This window comes from Corvus hawaiiensis, chromosome 3 (genome assembly GCF_020740725.1).
Source record: "Corvus hawaiiensis isolate bCorHaw1 chromosome 3, bCorHaw1.pri.cur, whole genome shotgun sequence".
NCBI lineage: Eukaryota > Metazoa > Chordata > Aves > Passeriformes > Corvidae > Corvus > Corvus hawaiiensis.
Window position 1 is genome coordinate 100,512,775 of NC_063215.1, and position 20,532 is coordinate 100,533,306.

The 20,532-nt window shown below is 45.2% G+C and overlaps 1 protein-coding gene across 1 annotated transcript; it reads right to left on the reverse strand.

Moving 5' to 3' along the window:
* Positions 1-5,148: 5,148 nt before the first annotated feature.
* Positions 5,149-20,425, reverse strand: SNX5 (sorting nexin 5). The gene is made up of 13 exons (XM_048299086.1): positions 20,322-20,425; positions 13,155-13,259; positions 12,570-12,680; positions 11,888-12,009; positions 11,438-11,561; positions 10,721-10,816; positions 9,746-9,851; positions 9,591-9,666; positions 8,686-8,725; positions 8,486-8,572; positions 7,244-7,403; positions 6,433-6,518; positions 5,149-5,705 (listed from the first exon to the last, which is right to left on the reverse strand). Exons 1-13 carry the CDS (start codon positions 20,352-20,354, stop codon positions 5,658-5,660), a joined length of 1,194 nt encoding a protein of 397 aa, XP_048155043.1. The 5' UTR covers positions 20,355-20,425; the 3' UTR covers positions 5,149-5,657.
* Positions 20,426-20,532: the final 107 nt, after the last annotated feature.

The following is a 20,532-nucleotide window of genomic DNA, read 5'->3' on the forward strand; positions in this document are numbered from 1 at the left end:
AAACACTCCGTAGAAGCAAGCACCCCTCTCCCAGCACAGAGGCAGCTGTGCTTTACAGTAGGACAGTTTCCAATGTTTTCTTTCTCTGTGCAGACGAGGGATTTCCTGTCCTCCATGGCAACCACTTTGCATTTACTGAAGGAGGCTGTGCCAATAATCTCCAGAGCAGAATGAAAAATTTTAAAGTGGCACTGCCTGTTAGCTCCTGGCTATAACTTGCTGATGTTTTCCATATCCATGGTCCCAATGAACTCTGCCACCCTGCTTAAAAAGGTTTGCCAGTGCAGGTAAATCTCCAGTGCTGCACTGCCCATGCACTGTATCTCCAGTGCTGCACTGGGGACTCAAGTCTTTCTGAAGAAGTCACCAACCACCACCACCTTCCAGCAAGACCTGTCTGTGCACCTTCCAAAGGACAAGGTTTCTGCTTTTTCCAACAAGGCACAGCTCCCAGTTCAAAGACAGTCCCTGTCATGAAGACAGCCCTGGACTTTGATGGCCCAGGTCTTCCTGTTACAGGTTTAGAAGTAATCTTGCCACTCTTTCCTGAAAGGGAAGTGCTGGTCCAACAGTTCCAAAACACAGCTGAGCCAAACTAAGCTTCTCCAGCAAGGTGTCCTTCACCATCCCCTCTGAGCTGCCCTTGCACAGGTCTGTGTGCTTCTCAGCTCCAGGGACCCAGATTCAGTGCACCGACTTGGCAAAAAGCCTTTGTTTTGTTTTGGCCCACCCCATGCCATTTTAGTGAGTTACATCAGCTTGGCCTGAGGCCACACGAACATCAGGATCAGCCCAAGGGATGCAAGAGGAACAAAACAGGAGGGGAAGTGAGGCCATCCTCTTTCAGTGGCAGTGAGCTCATGATGAAACTACATCCATTGCTGTCTCAAATTTTACTGTACTGGAACATTTCTCATTAACCTTTTATGCTTAAAGAGGTTTTCTTTAGCAAGGCCTTCAAGGACGAGCAGTTCAAGAAAGAGCTGGAAGCTCCTGACTAAATTATACTAAACCTGAGATATTTTTGGGCTGAGCCACAGGTGCAATCTAAACCTCTGCTGTTTCAAAGTCGGGCTTTGTTCCTTCTACTTTTTTCTTTTAAAATCCCTTAGCAAGGAAGCAGAACAAACTTGATCCTAACTAAACCAGATTTAATAAAGCAGGACATTGTTTTCAAAGCAGGCAGTAGACTAACATTAAACAGGAACCTTAAAGTTCTTTTTTACTCCTGTTTTATATCAGTGACTCAGACCCTCAGGGGCATTGTCCCCACACAGAACAGGAAAGTTTTTGAATAACAGCAAAGCAACATTAAACACAAGGAACAAAAAGGGAATGAGAATCCCTTAAGTGATAGGGAAGACTTCTACAGTCTTACCTAAAAGAGGTTAAGGTGCTGCAAGCATTAAGTGCACACAATCCACTGCTCTCTAGCTTTGAGTGCTGACAAGAAGCCAAAGCACCAGCACAGGAGCTCTCACAATGCATTTCTACCTGCCCAGGACTCCAGCAGCCTCTCTTGCAAAAAGTGACATTGCAATTCTATTGCCAAGGAAAACAGACCCACAGAAGAGAGCACTAAAAGTCACTTAAACTGACTGAAATGTTTCACTGCACTGGAGCAAAGGCAGAACAGTGACATTGGCAGTTGCCACATCTGCACAGAAGAGCAGCAAACCACAGCCAAGGGACAGCCAAACTCAAAACCACCAGCACTCATCTGACTGCTTCCAAGAGCAGCTGATCAAGACAGCAGGAGCCCTGGAGTGGAATTTCAGATTCAATTTAAGTTCCTGGCTCTGTCAAAAACTTCCCATGGAACCACAGGCAAGTCCCCTTTTCTGCACACTACCTGAATTCCCTGTCCTGTAAAACAGGCACCATTCCTGCTGGTCTGTTTAAGTTGTGAAGCACTCCTAGCACAGATTATTTTTAGCATGCAAGCATGAAAACCCATTTGAGCTGGACTCTGATCTCAGCTGGGCCTTCTCATGGCTTTGTAATATTAAAAGTAAACAAAAAGCAAGGCTAAGCCCACACCAGAGCTCAGCCACCGGGCAGCATTTTGATAGCAGATGAAACACAGTTTTTGGTAAACAGTGAGCTGCAGGTCCAAAGCTGAAGCCAGGCAACAATCCGAGGGATTAAATGGATCACCAGTGCCTGCACTCATTCACTGCTGAGCAGTGATCCGCCAATGGACCGACTTCAAATCCATTTCAGATATCACTGTCACCAAGCAATGACGCAGGTGTTTAGGAGGACAAACTGAAATCACTCTTAACTGTGCTCTCAACCACAGCAGCAAGGGCTGGGAGAGCAGGGAAGAACTGAAACTTCCATCTAAGAACAGGAACTCTGCAGAGCTCTCTGCTTCACAGCACAAACAAGCAGCTTCTCCCAATCTGTTGAAAGAGATGGCAAGTCAGAAACTTAATACCTGCTGAGAAAACCTTCCCAAGTCCATGTTTTGAGAAATTCACATTTGCTATCAGAAGCGAAGCACAAGGCAAGGCCTCAGATCAGAGCTCCCCTACAGAGTGTGTAATCCAGAAGAAACAGGATGGAATGGAAAAAAGCAGAATAAATTGGGAGCACATTAAAAGCAAAAACAAATAAAGAACACCCCCCCCCCCCCCCAACAACTAGTTATATGAAACCCTGATTAAAATAATCATCCCAATAATCATCCCAAGATAATGGGATAATGGCAGATGAATTTCTGCCCCCACTCAGACCAGGGTGTTAGCAGAGCTTCTGGCTTGTAAAGCCAGTCATAGGTGCAGAATCACTGTGGGAAGCACAGAGCCAGCAACAACCACCATAAAGAGTACATGCCCACAGCTCTTCCAGGCTTTATGTATCCCAAAGGCACACAAGATGTTTGCTGTTTTGTTTGCCAGCCTCAGTATCAGTGATGCATCTTCCTAGAATCATGACTACTTGCATACGTCAGAGCAAACCAGTTCCTTCCTGAAGTACATTTTGATCCATTCCCTTTCTATGGCTACAAATCCATGTTATTGCAGCACCTGGAATCACAGCTGTGTACAAGAGGACACGTTTTTGGGCCTCTCTTATGGCACCAGGTTGGTTCCCATCTGCAGTATTTCTACAGCTGGATGTTTAACAAACCATAGTAAACTTGACCAAACAGTAGATTTTCCTCTGCCCTCATTCAAATAGAGGAGAACAACTTACATGTGCAGTGTGTGGCTTTTCACAGCAGTTACCATCACGGTGATAAGGCCTGTGCCTGCTCTCAAAAGCCAATTTTTAACTTATGAACTACAGGAACAAGCTCATAAAGCTAAAGTTAACCCACTTTACAGATGGGATCAGTAAATGTACATTAGTCAATCCTTGTTTGGGACATCTATGAAACTCTGCTCTCATCCTCCCCAAATTAGATCCCAGCAATATTTCTAAAAAACTTATTTTCATATTGATGATAACCTGCCTTATCACACTGATTTGCCCAAGCGGATCTTCATTCTGCTAAGGCTTTATTCAAGGCCCTGCTGTAAGAAAAACCAGGTCCAGTGATGTAGCACGTGTTAAAGGAATATTTCTGTCCTTCCTTATGAGCAGGCTGCCTACATACACAGCTAATTTCTCTCATGTATCAACATCTGTCCAGATACCAAGTAAGAAACTGGGGAATGCAGCAGCCTTTTCAGGACTTCATCTCAACTCAGCCTGAGGGGAAACGTGGGAGGAGGTTAGAGCCTGCCACCCACTGGCCTCCAGAGGCGTGAGCTGTGCTCTGGCTTATTTTCCAAGTCACCACGTTGAAGCTGACTGCGATGCACTCTGCTGGCAGCAGCTGACACACAGCAGCTTCCTCCAGAGCAACAGTGGCATTGGCAGAGACTGCTTTACAGCTTTCTTGCAGTTATTGTAAATTAACTGTAACTAAAATAACTGCAGCATCAGTCTAAAGCCATAATTACAGCCACTCGAAGAGTTTTGCATACTTTCAATCTGTTCACATTAGTATCTTGACTGGGATTAAGGTATGTCAAGAATTTAGAGTGCCAACCACACAAGAACAAACATCTTGTGGAAAAGCTCTAGAAGGGTATTTGAAACAGAAAAAGGGTCTCTCACTCAGCTTCGAACACACAGCGACAGGCAGTGCATGAAACCTACCATAGTCTGGAGTTGGGACATGAAGTGTTGCTTGCCATGGCAAAAACAACTGCACCCTTTCTCTGGAGAAAGCCAAAGCTTTGCCAGTCCAGTTTGGGACTACTAATGACCCCAGGACAAGTGGCAAGGAGCTTAAATCTGTCAAGAAAGCATCACTGTCACCTATCAGCTACATAGAGGCCACATGTGCACAATGGGCTTATGACAAGCAACCATAGGTTGAAACTATTCCTCTCAAACAAAGGAAAAAGGAATTCAGACATTTTTCAGCTACTCTGCTGCAGGTGTGGCTGGCAAAAGCTGCTCAGTTTTCATGGGGAAGGAAAAGCAGTAGGTCATAGGAAAGTAAACCCATAGAAACTGCCACTGAGCTGCCTATTCTCAGAGCTTCTCTGGTTGAAGCTGCTTCAGGCAGTCTGCCCAGAGCACAGCCACAGAGCCTACTTTGAGCATGATTAGAAGTTTAGTCACATGAAATTAAGCAAGGCTGAGACATTCATCTTACCCAAAAAGCTGCCTTTAGGAGGATCTGACTCACTGACCTGTATCCATATGTGCCCACTGATAGCAAACTGTCCAGTGATGGCCCTGGGGTTTATGGGCTGAGCCACCTCAGCTGTGGCAGTGTGAGCCCAGCCAGCCATGCAAAGTTTCAGGAGGTTTATACCTCACAGAAGATTGTCCAGGCCTATGATTCCAGAAGCCCTGAAGATTTAAACAGCCTCTTGTTGCTAGTAGGAGGTGTAAAATTACTTTATAACGCTGTATGTGCAGCATAGTGGAAGAAAAAGTTGCAGACAGCCATGCAAACAGCAAAATGACTTGAAGTCCACGCATTTCATTTCAACACCCATTCCAAGAACAATCCTCTTGAGCCAAATATTTCTCTCTACTGCTCTGAAGAGCTCCAGGTAATGAGTAATTCATGATAGTTCTGTGTCTGAAGCCTCTTTGTCACTTTACATCCCACACAAATTCTTGCCATACAACAGCCCATTGTGTCAGACATCTTTATTTGCTGTGTTGCCCAAGTGTACAAATAGTGAATGTAGTTATAGAAATTCAAAATATATTGTAGTATAAATCTGTCTGGGAAGTGGAATGCTAAGATATTCACTTTATAAAATTATTACCCTTAAGTCACTCTCACTTGCACGTTTTAAATATATCAGGGTCATGAAGAGACAGATTATGATCCTGCAAAAAAGGAGTTCTCAGTAAACTTTTTCTGCTAGATGAAGTCAGTCAACAGCAAATTAATTTCTTACATTTGACTCATTTTGAGTTATCAGCCAACAGGATGTTAGCTACATCCAGACAATTCATACACAATTCAGCTCCCATTTATACCAATAAAGTCAATGTATCACTACCAACATTTTTAAGTATTAGTGAAACAATCTCAGTGACAATATTTATTTTAAGATAATGAAGTCAAGCCAGTAAGTTGCCCCTGGCCATTGAGTGCAATTGATGCTTTTGTCACATTTTCAGAGTAAGACTCCTCAGTTCTTGAACAAGTCAATACAGCTCTGCAGGAGAGACACATTGTTCTGCAAAGGAAGAGAATTAGTTTCAGATGAGGATGACTGATAATTCAAATCCTGCCTTTCACAACAAAGCAGCTTCCCAAATAGTGGGTCCATCACAGGATTTTGTAGCCTATGCCAATGCTAAAGATCTCCTACTGCAAAGACAAACACTCATTTGGTAAAGAACCAAAACCAGATCATACAGTCTGCCTCTTCCTGCAGGCCTGCAACCATGACTCAGTTTGTGGTAAGGAGAAGGGCAGGAGACAACAGGAAGCTTTTAAAGAGGGCCAAACTGAGCAGTGTTGTCAAGGCCTTTGTGTCACATTCCAGTTCAGCACTGAAGCAGCTGCCTGTGGTAAAGTCCAGTATTCTCAGGGAGTGGGACATTAGACTTCCCTTCTTCAAAAGGAGCTGAGGATGCACAGTTACTGCTTTGTTTCTCTACACTAAGTTAACAGACCCTTCAAGCCTGCCTAGCAAAGCTTGGCAGAGGCTGCTACAAAGCCAGTGTCCCCTCTGCTGACAAGCCAAGCGACAAGGATTGACAGCCTGATCACAAACTGCAGGATGTGCTCTTGTCACAGCACTCAGGAGCACTGGAAGCAGCAGCTGCCTCTAGACACAGTCGGGGTCAAGCCCCACAGATGAGGCTGCCTGATGGGAAGTCAGGTGACCCAGCAAATCCTCCCAGTTACACAATACGCACTTCTCTCAACCCATGCCTGTTAAATTCCAGAGAACACACCTTTGCATGTTTTATTTCCAGTTCTGCCATTTCAATTAAATTTTTGCGGAATGCTGCTATTCTCTTCTGTTTGAAGCTCATCAGTTCTGTAGAGAAGGAAAAAAACAAAGATAAGAGAGAGATACAAAGTGCGACAAGTTTCAGTAATGTCCTTATGTTTCAGGAGTTGTACAGCTCAAATTACAGTATTTTTTCAAAAAAAAAGGTTCAAGAGTTAGTCTTGCTGTTTCTAGACAGAGATGCAGTCATCACATGACAGCCTGAGACAGAAAAGCTTCGTAGGAAGACAGCTGGAATAAAACAGAAAAAGCCACACAAACTCTGTGAGAACACAGAACATTTAAAAGCCAGATACACTAAAGGAGCAGCATGTATACCGTGCAAGCATGTTTCCTCTGCTTTATATTGTCCAAATATATATACACACACACACATACACTTCTACTAAGAACCAGTGTTTGAAACTCTGTATAAGGCACTCAGCTGCACTGGGACAGAGCAAAAGCCTGTTTGCACAGTTCTGACTGAGATAATTAGTTACCTTCTACTACCTAAGTAGTTACATTCACATGGAGGCTGAGTTCAGTCCAGAAAGCAAATACTAGGAATAAGGTTGGTGTAGTACTGACACTGCTCTTCTACAGAGAATTGTTTTTAAAAATGTTTAGCTGCATTAGTTTTACAGGCACCTATACTGTCCTTGGGATGTCCAGGCTATTTGTTCAGGAGCCTTCAGTAGCTGAAGGTCAGATGGAGACCTCGACTGCATTAAGCTCTCCTTTAAGCGTAAGTACAGCAAAGCCTGTTTTACCTTGTTTTGCAGATTCTGAAATCTTTTCAAACTTCTGACAGCACTCCTGTTGATGTGCCTCAGCCAGCTTGACGTCCTTGCTCTTTAGTCTGGCTTTGTCTAGAGCTTTGTTCGAGTTCTCATAGTCGACTAGAGCCCTGGTTCGTCTGTACAAAAGATCCTGAATAGACAAATAGCACAGCAGAGCCTTAGCAGGACTACTTCCCAAACTGAGGTTACAACTACCTTAGCAGCAGGAGGTTTCACTTCTTCCAGCACCAGATTCTGCTTTTTCCAACAAGCTATTACAGCCTGCTCTTGGCATAGCAATAGGAGCCTTTCACAGTGCAGCACTGCATTTTCAGGACAGCCACTTACACCTTAGTGAAGGAAGTCTAAGAGCTGCTATAGGCATAATTTCTTCCCTTAAAGTAGTTTATCCTGCTGTAAGGTGGATCTCTCCACTAAGGAGGAAAAGCACTTTCTGAATTCCCTCAGTCTACTTCCAGCAGACATTTAATTCATTGGAGAACTGACAGTTTGACTGAAGCACTGCACTAACCTAAACAGGAGAAGTAGTACAAGTCTCTGAGCCAATCCCTTTCTAATCTAGCAGGAATATAGTTGTGGTGTCTAAATAACAGTACATCACACTGAGGGAGGCTGTAGTGGATGTTCTAGGGCACCTGACATCACTGGTAGGACTCTAGATGAAGAGGCCCTGTAGGTTATACCTAGATACCTTTTTTCAGCACAGTCACCCCCCTGTCAAATCAAGAGATTAGAAGAGTTGCCAGCAAGGCTTTTGCAGTCACATCAATCTACCAAAACCCTCTTGGAAGTCCAGGCTCCAATAACCCTCACAAGTTACCACATATTTGTGCTAAGGTACTCTAAAAATCCTGAAGTCAATCCCAACTACTAATTATTCATCATTGATTTTATTGGCAAGTCCATGAGTACTCAGGCAGGGGACAGGGAAGAAACTGCTGCAGACTTAAATTCAGTTTGCTCTAACTTACAGAAATTTAAAGAGTTCTTCCACTTTACATGCCAAAGAAAAATTGGTCCAAGGTCTTTTCTAAGTGGCTGGGCTCCAGCTAGCTAATATATAGCTTCTATATTCTGCTGTGGTTTAAGAGTATCAGGTTTCTTACACAAAACAAGGGTCCACTTTCCTGTCTTCTTAAAGCACAAAGAACACCATGAGTGAGTCATGCTGCCCATAACAAAACTAAGCTTCAAAAAGAAAACTGTTCTCACCTTAGCAGCTTCTATATTGAGCATGTAGTACCTCAACAGTTCAGAGAGCTTTAAGTCTTCATCAGATGAAACTCTACTCTCTACCTTCTGCAAATGGAAAAAAAAAAAAAATCAGATAGTTGGTGTGTAACAGAGAACAGCAACACCCAGAGTCAGAGATTCTTCTCCCCCACACCCACCCCCAGCAAAGATTCTCTTACCCTGAGTTTCTCAAAGAGCTCTGCAACTTTCAACAAGTACCTAGTGAGAGAAAAAAAAAATGCGTAAGTAAGTTTGAGATACTTCTTAGTCTGATAAATGCCAGGATCATTTGGCAGGAAAACAGAAAGCCGAAGGCTGGAGTTTACTCCTGTATACAGATCCAAACTCAAAATAAATAAACTACAAATCCAGGGCTCAAAATAAATTCATTTAGGCAAAGACCTGGAAAAAAGGTTCAATGTGCTGGATTCCAGCCTACCAGAGAAGTACAGCTTAGCAGCTCAACACCATTTAATGTAACAATGCTGATCTCCAGAGCATAAAGGTCTTGTGGAGAATATCCCTGCTGCTATCCAAGAGGGATAAGCTGACTTGTTTGTTCAGCTATACACTCTGTTTTAACAAGGTCTTGGTAAATTGATAGCAAAGTCAAAAAGTGGAAGAAGTCACCTCAGAAAAGGTGACTGGGTTTCCCCAGCTTAAAAATCCCCTACTATTCTGGAAGTGCAAAGGTCCAGAAGATGGTACAGACCTAGCATAAGCTGACCTAGTGCAGTTATATTTAACAGCACAGTAGAACACACACGCATAAACCCTTTCTTCAAGAGTCTCTAGCAGTTTGTGACCTGAAGAGAAGCAAGGAGATTTCTGTTTATAAGTGTTGATGACCAGCACAAGTAACCTCTAGGACACAACAGGCAAGAGATCAACTAGTTCAGAGTTAGGTGCAATTGATAACATCAGGTCTGCCACAGCAGGAGTACCAGAGGAAGGAAAGTTTTAATGCCACTTGCTTGTAATTCAAGAAACTCAAACCACCTATGACTCAATCCTCTGGATTTTACAGAAGAAACTTGGTATTGCCAGACTCAGGATGTGTTTATGAGCAGTTAGAATTGCTTACTTTTTGATAATTGTAGGCTCTTCTAATGCCAGGCTGTTCAAACAAGCTGAAGTATAAATATAGTCATCTGCAACATCTGCAAGAACAAGACAAGGTTTTCAGGCTGAAATCAGCAAAACTGCATGATCTTTTGAAAGGGCTTTGAAAAGATTCACTTTTATGAGATCTTGTCATCTTATCTGCTTTTGCACATGCATCCTTGATTCTGTTGTAGTAGTTCACAAGAAAAGTCTTCTCTTGCTCAAAAAAATCTTCTACTTCCTGAAAAAGAATATGACCTGTTAAGTCAGGAACTGCAGAATACAACCTCTTCCCTATTTTGGGAAGGGCCAAAGAAACAAACATAACCTGGGCCTGAGCATGAGGCCCACCAGTCCTCATTGAAAAAATGTTCAAGACCAGATGTGAGGCAAGGGTTTGACAAACCAAGCCACCTGCCAAGCTTCTTTCTCACTATGCAGGGAAGATGAAGTTGACACTCAAATACTGATGCAGGTTGTCTGAAGCAGCCAGTAAGTTGGTATGGGACAACCCTCAGGACTCCCAGCTGCTGGAAATTTATTTCCTAAGCCTGATGCAACACTCTAGCTAAGGGCTAAGCAGTTTACAAGGTTGTTTCTCATCCACACCAAACATGATACATATTGTAATGTTTCATGACACTGTGGATAGAACAACAAGCTTATTGGGAAATGTTGCCGTGGCAACATGATAAAAGCTGGAGCAAGACCAGTTACAGGAGTCTTTAGTATTTGATCTTGTCTAGCATAAGCAGAAACCCATCAATCATGTCTATTCAGAGCTCCAAAGCAGACAAAATCCACACGCCCATTTCCTGAAGCTATAATTTCTTCCTCTCCACCAGTATCAGGTATTAAAGCAACTCTTCTGCATCCAGAAACTTTGTTAAATTATAAATTTAACAGCCTAAAGCTCCAGTGTCTTATTTCTATAGAAGTCAAAATTAATACAGGCTCCTCCCCTCAAGTTGGGAGAGCACTAACAAGGCAGGTTAATGTCAGTAGCTGAGCCTCATGCACAGCAAGCCTGAAGCAGACAGGGGTAACTTCCTTGGAGCAGGAAGCAAGAAACAATCAAGATTAGGGTAAGAGACAAAGCAACAACCTTACCTTGACTCCAGAGAAGAGGACCTCATCAGCACTCTTTACTACACTTTTTAAAAAGCCACCAAACATCTCTTTAGTGTTTTTCCTCCGAACACTCAGCTGTAATAGAGAGGCCAAATCAGATTTAAAGTTATACCCAGAGAGGAAAAAACAGTGACTGTTTTGTCACTTGCAAGGTAGTAACATCCTTTATATCTAGCACGTGTCAGAGCAGGTTCATTTCCAAGCCCTCCATAACACCCATATAAAAATGTAACATGTAACAAGTGGCTTGGCTACAAGTAGTTCAACTACTCTGTGCCACAGATTTTTCTTATTTCCAGAAACAGTTCAATTTCTCCTTGCATATCTTGGATCAGCATCTATCACTCAATTAGGTGTGACAAAACACATGCAGGACTGACTTTAATACACCTCCATTCCTCCATTTCAGGATCATGCAACACAGCACAGGTACACCTGAGTCATACATGCTCCCAAGATAAAGACATGCAAAGGTGGCTTCCTGAGAAATTTGACAGACTTAGAAACACTGAGATTTATAACAGAAAAGTCTGAAGGTCAGGCTTTCATCCTTCAGTCATCTCATAGAAATACTTGCAAAATCTACTTGCTGATGCTGCAAAGATTCACAGAACATTCTGACTGTGCCCAGCAAAAACAAGAACACTCCTAACAGTTTACCTCACTTGGAAAAGGAAACAAGGAAAAAAGTCTTACATCCTGGTCATACTCCAGGAAAACATGGAAATTGCGATCTTTGCTGAGCACAGGATGAGAAGCAATCCGCTGCAGGAAGATCTCATGTGATGAGACAGTCTTCTTGAAGACAGCGAGGTATTCACTGCAAGGAAACAACAGACTGAGATCCTCCCTTGTACTGCTTTCTTCAATATACAAAGAATTGCTTTAAGTTTATCCCATGAAAATATTCAACTGCAGGCTTCTGAAATAGCCAGCTCGTGATAGTGAAGCTACTTCCAATCTCTTTAGCTAGGAAGTTTTCCAGCTTGAAAGCTGGAAAAGCTGGGCAACTCCTCAGCTCCAGGATTTTCAAGACACCCTTCAAAACAAGGGTTTTGAACTCAAGATCATTTATCACCAAATGAGGCTGCTCTCCCAGGAGGCTTCTCTAAATGCAGCTTTTGGCAGTAGACCCATTTTACTTACGCTTCCAGCTCTTGCTTCATTTTGGCAAACTCTTCTTTTGTCATAGACACTTCTCCTTCCCCCAGCTTCTGCATCTTCTCTCTGGGACCATCAAAGTCAGGCTTTGAAGGTGCTGGAGGTATCTAGGCAAGGAATTGGTTAGTCATGGATATTAGCAAATAAAGTCTTCCAAGATTACTTCTAGCCTTCTCTGGAAGAAGGCTCTTTTGCCTGGTCATGGGAAAGTGTGGTAAAGAGCGCATGACCCAGGAATTCTAGAGGCACACTGACATTTTTGTGTTATCCCTGCTTTGTGTTATCCCTGTCCCACAAGGAAAACCAACCCGGAGAAACAGTTTCTGTAATCCACCCCACAGCCAGCCACCTCCTAAGGAATGATGATAGGAAGGAAAGACCACATTTAATAGATTATTTCAGTGTGCCATCTTCAGGCAGATATTAATACCACCGCAGAGTCAAGGACTCTCAAAGCATCTTTTGCTGCTCTAAGCTATATGGAACATGGACATAAATGCCATACCGCTCAAGATGTTTAGGGAATTAAGGCAACAGGAGGCATAGGGAACACCCAAGTCACAAAACACCAGTAACACTGGTAAAACATATTTCATGCCCTTATTAGTAGGCACTTTAGATTGCTAAAGTTTTTCAGCTAGAATCACAGTCTTCAGGAAGTACTTACAATGAGTCCTGCATACTCTTCAGTTTCAGTGAGCGTATCATGTAACCACACAAAGTCTTCATGCTGCCTTGTAACTGAAAACTCAGGGCTTTGAAAAGCTGGCAGTGTAGTCTGGAAGAGAATATATAGAAGCCCCACTGTTTTATAAATCAGTGCTTTTAGAAACATTTCTGTCCATTTCCAAAGGAAGCTATTCTGCTTAGTAAGAGCCTTGCCCACTCCCTTTTAGCTGAGCTGGCACTTATTCAACAGTACCACTAAGGAGACTGTTGGAAAAAAAAGTACTGTTTTAATGCAGTTTGTTTTGTGACATTTCACAGTAGCTCATTTCCTACCCCCCAGCCTTCTGGCATCTAGCTAGGATTTCTTAGCAAAGCCAACCTAACCATCAGCTACTTGTCTCTGTTTAGAGTGTTCAAATCCTAGGAAATCTGAAGTTTCTGTATATATATATACACACACATCCTCAGGCCACCTTTAAGTGGAAAATCTCCATCTAATTAGATTTTCTTCATTGCCAAGCCCATCTTTGCAGGTATGTGTACTGCAAATACTTGCACAGCCTCTTTTTGCCTGTGACCTTACCTTAGTGTGCACAGTGAACTTCACTCTGTCCTTTTCACTTAGGGCATCGGGGATATCAATTTGGAGAGAAGGATCAACATTCAGGTCTACAGATACAGACCTCAGCTGCAAGAGAATTCACAGAATAATCCTTGATCAAGCCTGTAGGTTTAGTGAAGCTCATTGATCATCAGTCGTGAACAAGAACCACACTGCACTATACCCCTGCCTTCAGGTACATCCCATACGACCAGAATTGCTTTCCCAGTGCTTCAAATAGCCTTAAACTGAGCCAGCATCTTCCTTTGGGGGCTTATTTCTTCATTCATTCCAAGAGCCTAGACCCAGAACATCATTTCAAGCATACTTAAACTTTTAAAGAGCAGTGGAATAGCTTTCTCAGTTGAAGATCCTCCAGCTTACACATGAAGAGTGTCTTCTGAGAGGCCCTCCCTTGAGTGCTGCAGCCCAGCAAATCATTGCTCTTTTCTGCATAAGGGAGAAACCACCAGAGATCAAGGTCACAACACAGGGAATTTGCTGAAGAGTGACTGTATGAGCCAGGAGGAATGCTGAGGTTATCCTTTGGAGATAATTCTGAAGGCCGCCTCAGAAAAGCAGGCTAGAGAACTGCACCAGGACTGCAATCTCACCACTCTGCAGCACAGACCACACCAGCCAGGAGCTTGCTCCTACTGCTGCTGTGTACACTAAGTTTCAGCATCCAAGCCCACAGGCAAATGGTGCCAGGATCTGAGCAATCCTATCATATCACAGATGGCTAAATGCTGCCTGAAGCCTCTGTAAAGCTGCCTAAGAACTGTTGATGGGCTGCCGCCTGTTGTAAGGTGAAGCTTTGCTTCCAAAAGGCTCTGGAAGCTCCCTCCCCCTAGGCTGGCCATCTGCAGCCCAGACCTGGTATGTGACAAGTCTCTCTGGCTGCCTGCAGAGGACACAGCTGCCAGGACTGGGAGCATTCACCCCTGCCACTGCTCTCCCCTATGGTGAGACTGCCATGCACAAGTGAGGGATATCCCAACCACTGCACCCTCCAGCCACGATAAAAACACTTCTGTCTGCTGTGTCCTCACTGTTAGCTAGAATTAAAAGGAGATAGGTAACAGATAAAACTTTTTAAGCCTTATGGCTTGCAACACGTTAAGCTTCCTAGAAGATGGGAAGGACAGAAGACTTTTAGCCCATCCTGGGCATTGCCTTGGCAGCAAGCACACTTACAGAGCATGCCCTGGAACACAGTTCCTAGCACTCCCTGGCACTGTTCACATCCAAAAGGACATGGTGGGACTCCAAACTCTACAGGGATTCCAACAGTAATCACTTCCCTCCAGTCACCACTTAGGACATACTGTTATGTTCCCATACAGGCAGGCAATTCTGGTCCTTGCTAGGAAGGCACAGGCCAAACAGAGGTGCATGGTTCAGAGGTCACTGACATGGGTTTGGGCAGAAGCTGCTCCACTCAGGCACTGCAGGAAGGACAGGTAGAAGGCCACCAGTCAGCCATCAGCTTCACTGAGAGCACAGCTCGCTGTTTGTTGCCAAATGAAAGGCAAGTTGCTTGGTGTTTCCCATTTCCCAGCCAGATAACACCACCAGCCAAAGCAGAAAGATGCAGACCCCAGTGTTTTACATCTTGCTTACTTCTATTTGCTGTCCAAACAGGATCAGCAGTGCTAACAATATGAACTGCTGAGTCTGGAAAGTATGATAAGCCAAAGGAAACTGTTTCCTCTCAGCTAAACTAAGGAAAGGATTACACAAATCAAGACAGTCCTGAATTTGGGAGCTTTCTTACAAAGTTTTGTGGAGAAAGTAACCCATGATTAGATGCTGTCTGCACACCTCTCCATGCCTAGTAGTTGTCTACAAGAGACAGACAAGCATGAACATAAAGCAGTCCTGCTTGGTCAGGTTAAAGCAGTTAACATGTCACAAGCATGTGTCTCCTGGCACCCTGCACCAACTGCAAGTAGGACCTGGAGCTATATGAAACCAAGGATTGTAAGACCCCTGGTCTGCTGTAGGTCTGTGGAGGTCACTGTGGGCTCCTAACTCCAGGCCAGAGACCTTTAGGATTACACAATCACGGTTCAGACTAAAAAGGGAATATTCACGCTGTCTGACTTCAGGAGGAGGGAGTGCTTTGTTTCCCGACAAAAAGTGCTGGAGCAGCATTTGTCCCCTGAATGGGAAGCAGGAAGCTCCACTCCTGTCAGCAGAGCTCTATAAAACACTAACTCAGTGAGCACCCACAGCAGGTGTCCCACACCAACCCCTGACCCACACAAGCACCTGCTCTGCAGCACCAATGGCTCCGCACGCAGGACCTTTCGTGCCACCATCTCTGCAACACCCATCCTACAAGCAGGAATGGGGACCAACATGCTTATGGTCACATGAAGGCTGTGCAGAGCAAAGGGATTAAACATCCATCTCCAGACCCCAGGATTGTTCTTTTACCACAGCAGGCATCCAACCCAAGGCTTTCCCAGGTCACCACTCCACCTGAACTCTCTGGCAGCTCCTTCATATCCAGGGGCATTTCTCTGCTAGGATGTCACTGCTTCCTCCCAGGACTCCAGGAAGTAGGGCAAGAGAACTGAAGTTTCCCCATCCAGTCACCAGAAACCAGTCTGTACTCCATACCCTCAAGGGATATAATCCAAGCTCAGCAGCTGGGAAGGGATTATTCCTTACTTGTAGCAGATACCCAAATAGGTACAGAGGACACACAGAGGGGACACAGCTGGGCTGGGCTGCAAACTGAAACACTCAGCCAAAGCCAGCACAGTACTCTCACCTTCAACTCTCATTTCTCTTTCCCAGAAGCAGCTTCTGGTTAGCCATGACTACAGAAACTGTTGCAGCTTCTCTGACACCTCCCACTTCTAGACTCAAGACTCGTCAGTGACTTTCTTTCAGGATTCCTGGGGTTTCTTGAGGATTCAGGCAAAACTACTCCCTGTTCAGCACAGATACTGTCCACCTGTCCAACTTGGAAATTAGAACAAGACAAAGCAGAGCCCTTCACAACAACATAGATATCATATTGGTTAACATTTCTAGGTTTCAGGATGAGAAGATTAAAAATAGATATTACGGTACTGATTAGGACACCATGACAAACACCTGATCTAGAAGCCCAGGAAACATCAGAGATTACTACTGTACCCATTCCAGGTAGAATTTTAGAATTTTGCTTTTTTTCCATTTGTTAGAGATGCTAGGGGGGGAAAAAAAAAAAAAAGCTGGATCACTTAAGTACAATGGTGTGATGACCATCAGCTACCCAGACTTCTGCCTGACAGACATTACATTTCTGATCAGGCCTCACCCAAATGCAAACACATCTTGATGCTTGCAGGCACCCAGTGGAAGGAAATGCCCTCAACCACTGAAGTCTCTTAGTTCTGGTGAGAGGCCTGAGCTGCTGCTTTTACAGTTCCACCCTTTGCAGTTTTAGCATCAGCTCTGGATGACTCGGTGTCACTTCTGCATTCTAACAAAAGAATCTGCCAGTGCAAGCAACTGTGTACAACTTCTGACTGCTAGTGAAATACGTATTTGTTCTCAAAGACAGATTAATCCAGGGGTTTTCCACATAGCCAGGCTCTTGGAAGCAGCAAGGAGCCCTTCCACAAAGGCTCACATGTCAAAGCTTTCTGCTTATTGTCAGCTACCTTTTAAAAACCCTCTCCCCTTACTGATCACCTCCCTGCTGTCATTCAAGCAACAGCCCACAAACAAGACTTCAGTAGTAATTACCTCTGCCACTGCCTAGAATCCATTACTTTTTACAGGGCAGGATTTCTAATTAAAGCTGCTTAGGTGCCCTCCGGAGACCACTAAAAGATCATGATGTTTTCTGATGTTATACAGAGCCCTCCATTCCAGAGGGCCTTGTTTCGACACCCAGGAGTTAACCAGCAGAGAATCTGGCCAGCAGATAGCAGCAGCATTAGCTGCTGGAACTACATTTTAGTCATATTCAGCACAAACAGCTTAAGTTTCCTTTAATCAGGATGCTAAAAGGACATCTGAAAGTGCACTGCAGGCATGCAGCACTACAGAGCCAACAGAGCACATGTGAAGTTTGGATCTTGCAGCCTTTGTGACAGGTTTGCTGTTACCACTCTGACACTGAGCTGAACAGTCCTGAAGTGGTCTGGTTACACACAGCCAGGAAAATTGAACCAGGGCTTACTTATGCTATAGAAAATGCTTCCCCAAATTTGTGACTTTGGACTGGAGAGCTCCAGTGATGCAAAGGTTTAATTGTTTTGCTTAAAACACAGATAAAGAGGGAATAACAGCTCAATGTAATCACACTGAAATGGCATTCCTCAGCAAGTGCAGTGCTTGCCAAGGAAGCAGAAGGCCCAGAGCACCTGTTGCCTCTGGCTGTGCAATAAACTGGCCCTCTCCTGCCAGAGGGATCTCTGCATCGCTCTCTGCAGAAACCAGCAGGTCACACCCCTCCTGACAGAGGGAAGGACACTATAAACATTCAAGGATGCCATATTCCAAGCAAAAACCTCACGGGCTCACCCTGTACCACCAGCAGCACACAGGACACCTCCACCCAAGCCACAGCTTCTTCCTCAGTTCGAGGAGTCAAGCAGCAGCTTTGGCCATGCAGGGCAAGCCCCCTGTGTGCCTGCAGAGCACAGCCTGGGGCTGAGCACTCCTGGCCCCGCTCAAATGGAAATTGTGCAGCAGCAGCAAACCCCCAGGCCACAATCAGCATCCCCAAGAATGCTTTCCTGACCTCCTGCAGTGAGGCCAGAGCTGGCGGCAGGGAGTCTCAGGAATACAGCAGCCTCACCATGCTGGCTTCACCTTCCATTAGCCCAAACTGCTGGGCCAGCATCGTGGAGGCTGCATGTCCTTGAGAGTGTGTTATCCCTATCCAGGAGCTGTCACCTTGCTAGCAGCTCACCTCCCCACTTGATTTCAGGCCCAGCAGCATGCAGAAGCAGGTTTTTTGCTAAGCACAGGCAAGATCCAGTGTGGCCTCATTCCTTCCAGAACATGCAGCAGAATTTGTCCAGCAGAGAATCACCATTTGTGAGCGATAACAGCAAGTCCCAGGCCATGACACAACATTTTGTCTTCCACTGATTGCTTTGAGAAAGAGGGGCTACAATACATGCTCTCAGGATTTTGATCTAGAACACTTTAACTGCAGACTGAAGCCTTAAAATACCATGAAGTCACTGATATTAAGAAATACCAAGGTATTTACTCAAATAGCTTGGAAGCCCCACTACTCACTTCAAATTCTGAAGTGCCTTTTCCTCCCCCATGACAGATTAAACCTTATTTTCCACTGCACTTCCAATCACCCTTATCCTACCCTCCCTTCCTCTTCCTACATATCCTGATCCTCTCCTGCTTTGCCACCTCAGGGTCAGTTTTTAGTTTATACTTAACAGTGACTCCTATTTAAGTTAATGCCTAATGAAGTTTCCCTTACAGGCACGGGTTTTATCTACCGGTCACACACCAGTCCCATGTTGTTGTTTCTTTGCCTGAACAGGAATAGACAAGATAGGAGCATTTCTATCCTCCCCGGTGCTGCTGGAATCCCAAGACAGCCCTACAACCTAAAACAAGCTAATCTTTGTCCACTGAGCATCAGAGTTTAAAGCTACTCCAGCCCCCACCACGAGAATGCTTTCCCCTCCCCCCGATATTCCTGTCTGAGTTAGAAAGGCACATAAACACTCAAAAGTTACCAATAGCTGCAAGAGAGTTGATGTTTGACCTTCCACTCCACCCCTCACCTGCAGATCCTGCAGGCCTGTAAAGACTCAGTATTCTCCAAGGGCAGACACTTTAACACAAAGAGTTTCACATGCAGCAGAAAAGACTTAAAGCACTGGCCAGCTCACAGCAAGCTACTAGAAAATGCTTCTTCTACAAACTTCTGCCTGTCCTACTGACTCAGGATTGTTTCAAAACAAGATTCATATGGAAGAGAAGCAGAAAAAATGAAATTATCCAGAAGACGTTAATAAAAGCTGGTGTATTTCTTGCCTCAGCTAATATGCATGCTCCAAAAAGCTGGCGAAAACAGAGACTGAAGAGACTTTCAGCACACCTAACAGCTTAAAACAAAGTCACCTTCCTGCCAGTGAAGCTTAGCCACAATGCAAAAACCACATGCAGATGTGACAACAGGAAAGGCAAATAGGCAACTTGCTGACTCTTCCAGGGCTGCCTTGCCTCCTTTTCAAGGTGTGTTGAGGGTAGTTATTAAACCTTATTAAGAGCAAAAGTTAACCCAGTCAGCTTGTCCAGTAGAAGAGATAATTCCAATCACTGTCTACACTACATAAACATTAATTCACAAAGTTCCTGTTTCAGCATTTTACTTGCATTTCCTCTGAGAAGTTGTGAGTCTTCACATTAGGAGACACCCTGTGCTGCTTCAAAGGGAAGACATGAAGCTCCTTGGCACTTACAGCTTCAACACTTCTCCGGACAAAGGAAACCTAAGCGAGCTGCTGATGTGACAACCAAGGGAAAGGGGCACCGAAGGTGAAGTAACAGCTGACAGCCTAATTAACCCAGAGCACACCGCCAGGAAGGCCGGTCACTGACACGCAGGGCAGCTGACCCACTGAGGAAGAGCAAGTTTAACCCCCCGCAGCACAGTCGCCTACAGCACTTCGCCGGCTGTGCCCAGGGACAGGTCCTGGCGAGCAGGTCCTGCTCCTGCATCACCTGCCAGGCCCAGTTCCCGCAGCTCCAGGGCCCTGGTTATCGCCCTGCTCCTACCTCGGCACAGGAGTGCAACCCGCACTGGCTCACGGCAGCTGCACAGCCCTTCCCTCCTTCCTCCTCCTCCTTCCCACTCCGGCTTTAATCCTCCCCACCCCCCTGTCTTTCCCGGGGCACCTCTCCCTTCAGGCGCTGCTCCCCACGCTCGCCCCGGGCCACCCTGACCCCCCGCCATCAGGAGACGTGGGTGCGCCAAAGGCACGAGGACTAAGGCGACTAATGCTTTAAAAACAAACCCTAAACGGAGCAGAAATTAAAAACCTGTCACTGTCCCAGCGCTGCCGGGGGCAGAGGGAGCAGGGAGCTCATTCTCACGCCGCGGGGGCAGCTCGGCTGCGCCCTCACCGCCCGCCCCAGCCAGACCCGGCCCGCCGCCCTCACCTTGTCCTGCGCGTCCCCACGGAGCAGAGCCATATCTCCGGGAGAGGCAACCACCCTCCACCTTTCTCTTTCTCCTCCTCCCCGCCACCTCTTCCCATATAACCCGGGCGGAGCCGCCGCCGCCACACCCCCCGAGGGGCACTCGCCATCTTCGGTGAGGGCAGGGCGCTGTTTGCCTTCATCCAAGATGGCACCACAACGCTTTTTTTTT

Bases quoted from the DNA above. Each gene is read 5' to 3' on its own strand.
- SNX5 (XM_048299086.1), bottom strand. From the start codon at position 20,354: ATGGCTCTGCTCCGTGGGGACGCGCAGGACAAG. The intron at 13,260-20,321 runs GTGAGGGCGGCG...ATTCTCTTGCAG, and splicing joins GTGGGGACGCGCAGGACAAG to CTGAGGTCTGTATCTGTAGA. The intron at 12,681-13,154 runs GTAAGGTCACAG...ATTCTCTTCCAG, and splicing joins AGTTCACTGTGCACACTAAG to ACTACACTGCCAGCTTTTCA.